This window comes from Arachis ipaensis, chromosome B6 (assembly GCF_059453495.1).
Source record: "Arachis ipaensis isolate K30076 ecotype BB chromosome B6, ASM5945349v1, whole genome shotgun sequence".
In the NCBI taxonomy this organism is placed as follows: Eukaryota; Viridiplantae; Streptophyta; class Magnoliopsida; order Fabales; family Fabaceae; genus Arachis; species Arachis ipaensis.
The window spans coordinates 15,843,451-15,852,516 of record NC_142441.1 but is presented as its reverse complement, the minus strand read 5'-3'; the positions used below and the strand labels follow the sequence as shown (position 1 = coordinate 15,852,516).

Here is a 9,066-nt window from a genome sequence, read left to right as displayed (position 1 = left end):
CCGAAATCTCTGTGGCTGTGGCAATTGTGAGGGCTGCTAGAGCCACTCCCGAGGTTATTAACCGAATTAGTTTGTTTGAATTGTTTGTGGAAGAGGATATCTTAGTGTTATTTTGGCATTATTGGGAAATTAAATTCGTCTCTGTGCATCTCGAAGTAGTGTTTGAATTGTTTGAACCCCTACTATCACCAAAAAATTGAATTTGTTTCTTACAGGTTAGGGACAGTATGCTCTTCATTGAAGCAGTTTTGAGGGAACCGGATAAACACATTGTTGCACTGGCAGATGCTTATTTCTTTCCACCTAGCGTTTGGGAGGGGCAATATGGGAAGTGGCGGAGCCATTGAATAACAACAACAACATGGGAATAATAGTTCATCTTCAAAAAACATTCATTTAATATGAAAAAAAACATCCTAATACTTAACAAAAGAAACATTTAATTATATTTTAGCAAAAATAATTAAATATCTATAAAATTTAAAAAAAAAATATGAAATTTTTAAAGAAATAGAGACATTTACATTTGCAATACAAAAAAATCCGAAAAATATATAAAAGAACATCCATTTAGTATGAAAAAGAAACATTCTGATACTTAGTAGAAGAAACATCCATATATATTAATTCGTAGAGATTTTGAATTCACCCAAAGGTATTTGGCTGATTTTTGGCTAATATCTTTTTGGTTCCTAGCATTGTTATTTTCCATAATATATATCCCATAAATACCTACTATCCTTTTTAACGTTGAAATGCATGTTAAGTTGTTGAGATAAGATATCATATAACACGATTGTTAATACTTAATACCAAGACATAAGAAAATTGGTTTAAGGAAGGTACAAGAACATAACGATAACCAGCTGATGCTGACGGTGAGAGGCATGTTTGTGTTTCTTACCTAGTATTAGTGTTGTACTGAGATACCACAATATGAATAATAAACAAACAAATAAATAAGGAGCAAGAGATTTTTTTTTTTATGTCAAATAAAAATATCTGCGAATCCGATGATAAAGGATGCGTGGCTTACAGAAGCCCAAGAGGCCATAAACTCTTTGGAAGACTTAGAGACCAAACTCAATCTGAATTTCAATTCCAGTGCTGCTGAATCCATACTTGTGGACATTGGAGTGAAGCTCGATCGCCTTGAATCTCTGCTCCTTAATCCTCCCACTAGACCCATCTTGTAACACTATTTATTAGCACCAACCAACACATTACACATATCACTTGGTAATGAATGAGTATTAATCATATATGTTTCACCCAATTTGCAGAACTAATGAAGACCTGGATTTCCGTTGGAAGATGCTTTCAGACATTCAGCTAAGAACCAGAACACTCGCTCGTTCTATTTCTGCATCATTAACATGCCCAAACAGGTAGCCTTGTCTAGCTTGTTCATATTGAAACAAAGATCTTATATAATATTTTAGACTCTTTCATTACAAATAGATAAATGTTTTAGCTTCACACTTTTTTAGGCTAAAATAAATCTTAGCTTGTTTGGAGGGTGAATATGATGAGATGGGCCTACTTAGAAAGTTTTTGCAAACTGTTTTCTTGAACTTGATGCTATAATTCTGACTTAGCTGGTTCGGATGTAAAGGCTTACTGACATAATTGATAAGGTCCTTTTACTAAAAAGTGATACTTTGAGAATGCAAAATTTCCCCTTTACAATATCTATCCAGCATAGCAATCAGAAAATGATAGGAACACGATAATTAAAACGGAAAAGGGAATGATATTTGATGATAGGAAGGGGCTTAAAAAATTCCCTTGTCTTACAGCTTCATAAACCATCTTATGACTATACTAATAAATAACATAACACTAGTTAAACATGAATGATTATGTTATCATTATCCAGTCTACTACTGATTTTGACAGATAGGTTCACCTTTCAGTAATTGCACTACTTGTGCTTCTCTTTAGGCCAAGCAATGTTCCTGATATTGGTAGCAATGATAACACTGACCGTTATAACCAAGGTACAGTTCTATTATCTGCTAATCCAAACTATTCTGATTCAGTCAAGGAAGTCATAATCAGTCAATTATTGTTAATCTGCTATAGGCACCTTATAATTTGAATATTCACCCCCTAATCAGCTATAGGCTTTTAATTATCTTTGAAATTTAACAATATTATGTGTCCCTATATTCATATTGTAGATTTGATGAAAACCGTATACTCCCAAGATCAGAAAGAGTTGATGAAACCTCTTCTTGTAAGTTTTTTGCAACTAATAAACTAAACTATATACCACCATGAATTAAGGGCTACTAATTATTGCTTTTGAGTATTTTGTGGCAGTATGATGATGAAAACAGAAGTCAGGTAGAGGTGAGTACTCTAGACTTTGGTTATTTCGTAGTTAGTTATGTATTGAATATGTCATGATCTATTAACATTAGAATCTGTTTTTTGTGGCCTAACAGCAGAATGAACTACTCAGTTTTATGTCAATGATTTCACTAAGGAAAGCTTGCTCTACTTTCTTATTGTTCTTGGGACTAGTTGCACTCCTATTTCTTGTGGTTCTCCTCTGCGCAACTATGTAGCTTATCACATCCATATAAGAAGAATCATGATATGATGGATTTGTGCCATTAATATGTGTATATATTCTGTAAAGGGTATACATTTTATGTCCAGTATATTTTTCAGCTAACTTGAATGCAGAAAAACATTAACTTTTCGTTAGTCGTTATTGTAGCATCCAATTTTGAAGTATTCAACTTTATAACTATCGTTGTATACATCAACATTAGTCTCTTATTGTAGCATTGTTTAACAAGTTAACAATATAATATTGTGTGACAGGAACATACATAATTTTCTTTGGCCGTGAAAGAGAGAAAGTAATAAATATTAATTGGGGCAGTCCTTTTTCTTGAGGAGGGCCCATGTTCCACTCGGTTTTGAGATGAATATATGATGATTGAGAGAGCAAAATAATTTGAAAAAGCACCATTCTTTTATTATGCATTGAAAGAAAAATCGCCAAAGTGAGCAGTGGTGTGTGATGACTTGGAAAAGTGCCAGTGCAACACAGCTCACAAGCATAACACAAACACAAAAGATAAAGCTAAGAAGAAGCCATCATTCAAAGGCGTAAATCAAGGGATCATAAACATGAACATGAACCAATGAGTAGTTAAGTCTGCCCAATCACACACACATATATATAAAATTGAAACATTTCATCAATCCAAATCCAAATCATAACAACCCCGTTTCCCTCTCTGTGTATGTCTTACCAATCCCACAAGCATCCAAGTTGGAAATTTTCCATCCTACTCATTCAATCATCACAGAATAATTCAATTCAACAAGCTAAGCCAACTAACATCTTTTTCTATATATATATAACTCCATATATATTCCCTTTCTTCCTCTTCCTCCATCTATGGTTACAACTATTACAAACTCAAGAAATTAAAGATGATGATCCCTGCTTGTTTCAGCCAATCCACCACCACTTCTAATCAAACGCCGCCACAAAATGTAGTAACATGCATATACCAAACTCAACTCTTCAACTCATCATCTTCATCAACATACCTCACTCTCAGTTGGTCCAAAACCCCTTTCTCTCACTCCTTAACAATCTACGCTGCAGATATATTCACCACCACCATCTCCCTAAACCCTTCAACCTTCTCCTTCTTCCGATCACCGCACGGCTCCAAATCCATCTACTACCATCAAAACCACCGCCGCCACAAGATCAAGCTCCAATGGAACTTCTCCCGGACGAAATTCACTCAGAAATCAGCAGAGCCAGACTCGTGCTTCTACTTGGCGATCTTATGCAATGGGAAAATCAAATTCTTCATCGGTGACATTAATTATAACATTCTCCACAACACACAAGAGAAAAGCGTTGATCCGATCTTGCTTTCGAGGAGAGAGCACGTGTTTGGGAGCAAGAGTTACGTGTCAAGGGCGGTGTTCATGGGTTGCAAGCATGACATTGAGATTGAATGCAGTGGAGGCTCGCTCAGAGTCAAAGTTGACAGTCAACTTCGCTTGGTGGTCAAGAGGCTTGCATGGAAGTTCAGAGGGAATGACAAATTCTTCGTAGACGGCGTAGAAGTTGAGTTCTACTGGGACGTGCTGAGTTGGGTGGCCAACGGCGATAACAATGAAAATAGTAACAGCAGCAACGGTGGCAGGCACGGCGTTTTTGTGTTCCAGGTGGGTGGCGATGGCACCGTGTGGCCGGAAATGGTGGGTGCCGAGAAGAAGTTGATGAAGAAAGGATTGTTGCCGGGCTCCGGTGTGTTGCAGTGGGCGGAGGAGACCAGTGATGGTGGGAGAACCTCCTCTTCTTCGTCTGCAAGGTCTTCTGCCAGTAATGGCGGCGCTTTCTCCTTGTTGCTTTACGCTTGGCCCAAAAACTAATTTCATTCTTTTGCACATTTTTTTTTTCCTTTTTGAGTGGTTCTATAATTGAGCATTACTAACTCAAACTAAATTATCAAAATAGTCCCGAAACCCATATCATGCATCAATTTAATTTTTGAGATTTCAATTGTATTATTATCATTTTTAAAATTGATCTTCAGATATTACAGTGGTCTTCAATTCTTTTTCGACAATAATTTAATAAACAAAATTAAACAAGGCACTCTAACTAAACACTGGTGAAACCTTGTAGTTTTGTTTTTGATATCCAATAAAAACAAATACAATGTCTTTTTGATATATACAAAACCCGTTTTAGAAGTTAACATATATCAAATTAATACATAACGTAAATTTCAGGACCACTTTAAAATTTTAATTTGCTAACTCAATTCCAAAAACCAATTCCAAAGAAAGCGACTTACGAAATCGACTAATTAGAAACGTCACTGTCTTCTTCAACATAATTGTTTTTACTTACAGTTCGACCAACTTCATGGTGATGCTGATCTCTTGTGAGCATTTTACTGTTTGATACTTTATTTGCTATATTCTTTAATTTTTAATTTAGGTGCTTCAACTTTGGATTCTTCTTAGTTGGACTGTTAATAATTTTTTTTTTATGTATGTATATATTACAATATACACTACGCATCTCTTCTACCTGTACAAAATTATATTATATTGAATTGTTTATCTTCCATACTAAGAAATAGATGCCTTTCATGTTCAAATATTAAGGTTATTTGCGTTGGATACAAGAGTTGTATTTTCTAATAGCTGTCAGTACTTTGTGTTTTCTATTTTACCAGTGAATCATTTAGACCAAAGACAAGATTCCAACAAGGTAAAGTATTAAATTGGTCCATATATTTGGGTGTATTTATGTTTTGGTCCTTAAGGTTTAAAGTGTTCTATTTGAATTCAAAAAAATTTTATTTAGCATCAATTTAGTCCCACAGTAAGGTTAAAATTAAATAATTAATGAAATATCCTACATAACAATAGTATAAGAACAAAATCGATAATCTGGAGAACAAGTATAAGTTCTAGAAGCACAAAATCAACCGTTGATACATCAATACATTTATTTATTATTTTCTTTAGTTCTATAGAAAATATTTTATTTATATTATAAAAAAATAATGAATAAATATATTAATACATCCACGGTTGATTTTGTGCCTCTAGAACTTGTACTTGTTCTCTAGATTATCGATTTTGTTCTTGTGTTGTTATGTAGGGCATTCCGTTAATTATTTAACTTTGACCTCATTGTGGACTAAATTGATATAAAATGAAACTTTTTTGGATTCAAATAGAACACTTTAAACCTTAAGGACCAAAACAGAAATACGCCTAAACATAGGAGACCAATTTAATACTTTACCCTTTGAATAAAACTTATATTTTACCTCCTAATAATATAAGGAGAATAATTATGTTTTGCCTTGTTTTATTTTTTTTTTCTTCAGTGAAAAGATATTTTTTTTTTATTAGTCATAATTTTATTGATACTGACACGGACACACGACAGGACAGGATACAGAACACGTTGACACATAAATTTTAAATTTTTATAAGATACAGAAACACGCATATATATATATATAATCAGAAGTATTTTTAAAAAAAATAGTAATAATATTTTGATATTTTATTGATATTAAAATATAAATTAATTTTTTTATTATTTTTAATATCTTATTTTAATTATATAAGGTATTTAAAATATTTTTTGTTTTAATAAATAATAATATATAATATTTTAAAATTTATTTTAACAATATATATGTTAAGAATAAAGCTGGACACGCTGATATGTGATGGTAATTAAGTGTGTTCAAGTGTATCCGACGAAAAAAAATTTTATTTTTTATTAAGACACGGTTGGATACGGTAGACACGCGTGTTGGACGAGTATCTAAGAATGTTGTATCCAAAATATATTCGACATATAGATACGACAACTCAACAAGTTTTATAGATTTTATTAATTATTAGCTTATTGCATGTGTGTCATTATTGTCATTATTTAAGAATTATGTGTGTGTAGACATGTTTCAAGTTCACACTTGAGTGACAGTTAGTTGTGATGAGATTAAATAATCAATGATGTTTGAGAGTAATAGAGTAACTAGGCAAATTAATCAAGATTAATGTAAGATCACTTTATTGTTTCAAGAAGTATTTTTTATTATAAGTAGTTAACATTAATAACAAAATGCAGTTATATTCTATTTTTATTACTCATTCAATTACTATATATAACATCAAAATTTAAACTATGAGATAAATTTGACTTGTAATATTGCTCATATGAGTCATAACTCTATACGTTTTCGTAATTTCTTTATATTTTTATTGTATTTTTTTATCATTCATATTAGTTTACTTTCAGAAAAATAATAAAAAATTAATTAAAACAGTCAAAATTTATTTTATTTAATATTTATTTTTTTATTATAAACGGGGCCATAGCTCCAAGAAAACAAAAAAAAAAAACTACATTAGATAACATCTATTGAATTTCATTCCGGTGATGCTGCAGTAGCGGAGGGGTCCTCAAAAAATTGAATTCCTTAAAGGTGGTTCTGTCCAGCTTTTGCAAGACAATCAAGGCACCTCGCAGAAGATATACCTTACTTCAATCCTCACAAATTTCACTAGGAGCTCTTGAATGGAACGAATTAAGGATGAGTTTCCATGTCTCTCTTGCGATACCTTCTGAACCAGCGATACTACTTTAGTGATATTCAACTCGGCAGTCAGTTTAACCCCAATATAGAAGTCCCATAACTCCGTCAAAGTTATAGTGCAAGTCCCAATATAAAAACGCCTTATTTAATATTTATTAATGATAGTTATAATTAATAAATATTAAATAAAGTAAGTTTAAATTATTTATTTTATTTTTCTAGCATTACCGATAAATAATTTAGAAAAATTTGTCATCGGTCTCTCTGGCAATCATTATTATTCATTAATCAGATCTAAGCCACGTTGAGATAGATCAGCAATGCTGCAAACACATGGTGTGAATGGACTTTGTGATTTCAATTATTAAATCATTGAATAATGGATTGCCTTTTATATTTTAATTAATTAAAACATGAAATGAAATACATGGATATCATAGAACACAAACAATTTTGGTCATGTATGGTGTGACATTTCATGTACCAATAATATATAATGGGGCAATACCTCCAGCGAATAGCATTATTGATGACAGCATATGATCCGAAAATTCCTTCCAAACGAGAAGAATGATGATCAGTGTTAAGAAAATGTAGATTCCGGGCGTGCCTTGTTACACTAAAAGACATGAAAGATGCACAATCACGAGAAATAATGGTTCCTATAATTTTCACTTATCACACGCTTAGTTTGCTGCATCATTTGCCACATTTTTCCAAGAACCATAAAATCCTGGTAGAAAATCTTGAATTATGTTAGTTCTATGACTGTAAATTAAGCCATTTAGGTGAATGAGTATGACAGACTCTTGATTAGTTAGTAATTCAAATATCTTTTATGATTTTCGTTGAATGAATGAATGTTCATCCCGTCAAGGGCGGGGAAAGGTGTCATTGCTTATATCCTTATATAGTTATTAAAGGTGTTATTGTATGATTCCCCTTATAAGGGGATGACTTCTGACTTGTGAGACACCTCATTAAGAAATCAAAGGTCTTTTCATAAATAATGACTAATATAAATGGTTCCAGCACATAGTCATAGCCCAGAAGACCGTTTACAAGCTAAGATAAACTTCTTTTTTGGGGCCTAGTTTACTAACTTGAATACAAAGCAACAGTGTTACCAGGTGTGCACGCTCCAGTACTATTCCACCTTGGAGTGCCATTTATAGAATAACAAAACCCTTTCTTATTATGCAGAGTACAGATAGAAAGGTGATCCTTTCTTATTTCTCTGCAGCATCAATGTGAGCTGTTTCCAATTCCCCTATCATTTTTTCTAATATCAAAGTAACCTTTTGCTGCTGTTGATATAAAATTGTTTTTAAAACAAAGCTGCTGCATTGAATAATCTTATGTGAATTTTAAAGCATAAACAATCTTGGGAATTTTAAATTGGTAATGTTTGAAAGAAAAAAAATCAGTCTAAAATTTATCTTATTTAATATTTATTAATTTTAATAACAATTAATGAGTGCAAAAAAAAGTAAATTTTGATTTTTTTTTTGTTAAAAAATTAACTTGGAGTATAGCCAGTTAAAACCAACTAATTGAAAAATATGCTAGTTACATAAAAAAAATAAAACAACTCTCCACTATCCCTATTTTCTAGAATTTCAAAATTAAAAACAAAGAAAAGTTAACTAAATTGGTTTATACTATAGTCCGGTAACTTCTCTACTCTATTTAGTTCAGCTCGAACCCCGCTAGCTCATTCGTCCACGCCAAATGCATCACCCACGGCCACAACACTAGAGAAGGCATCTATTCAAACTTAGGGGAGCAATGGCGGAAGTACTCACCGCTGACTCTCAGCTGCTGAGATCAAGCAACGACGTGATAAGGGCCTTTGCTACCATTGTGATGAGAAATATTCAATGGGACACAAATGCAAATCAACATACTTTTTGCTCGTGAGTGGGGAAGAAATGGAAGAGCTGCT

At 32.7% G+C, this 9,066-nt stretch overlaps 2 protein-coding genes across 4 annotated transcripts; both read left to right on the top strand.

Moving 5' to 3' along the window:
- Positions 1–945: 945 nt before the first annotated feature.
- On the top strand, positions 946–2,715 carry LOC148554713 (uncharacterized). 3 transcript variants are annotated; one of them, XM_088492145.1, is made up of 6 exons: positions 946–1,192; positions 1,284–1,388; positions 1,945–2,000; positions 2,184–2,239; positions 2,326–2,355; positions 2,454–2,715. In XM_088492145.1, exons 1-6 carry the CDS (start codon positions 1,014–1,016, stop codon positions 2,571–2,573), a joined length of 546 nt encoding a protein of 181 aa, XP_088348271.1. In that variant the 5' UTR covers positions 946–1,013; the 3' UTR covers positions 2,574–2,715. The 3 variants fall into 3 exon arrangements, with proteins under 3 accessions (XP_088348271.1, XP_088348272.1, XP_088348270.1); XM_088492146.1 differs by having other exon boundaries at positions 2,427–2,715; XM_088492144.1 differs by having other exon boundaries at positions 949–1,192; positions 2,451–2,715.
- Positions 2,716–2,846: 131 nt separating this feature from the next.
- LOC107645836 (uncharacterized) lies at positions 2,847–4,554 on the top strand. Its single transcript, XM_088492143.1, has one exon. It carries the CDS (start codon positions 3,457–3,459, stop codon positions 4,417–4,419), a length of 963 nt encoding a protein of 320 aa, XP_088348269.1. The 5' UTR covers positions 2,847–3,456; the 3' UTR covers positions 4,420–4,554.
- The last annotated feature ends 4,512 nt before the right edge of the window (positions 4,555–9,066 follow it).

Bases quoted from the DNA above. Each gene is read 5' to 3' on its own strand.
- LOC107645836 (XM_088492143.1), top strand. From the start codon at position 3,457: ATGATGATCCCTGCTTGTTTCAGCCAATCCACCACCACTTCTAATCAA.
- LOC148554713 (XM_088492144.1), top strand. From the start codon at position 1,014: ATGATAAAGGATGCGTGGCTTACAGAAGCCCAAGAGGCCATAAACTCT. The intron at 1,389-1,944 runs GTAGCCTTGTCT...GCTTCTCTTTAG, and splicing joins TCATTAACATGCCCAAACAG to GCCAAGCAATGTTCCTGATA. The intron at 2,356-2,450 runs GTGAGTACTCTA...GTGGCCTAACAG, and splicing joins AAAACAGAAGTCAGGTAGAG to CAGAATGAACTACTCAGTTT.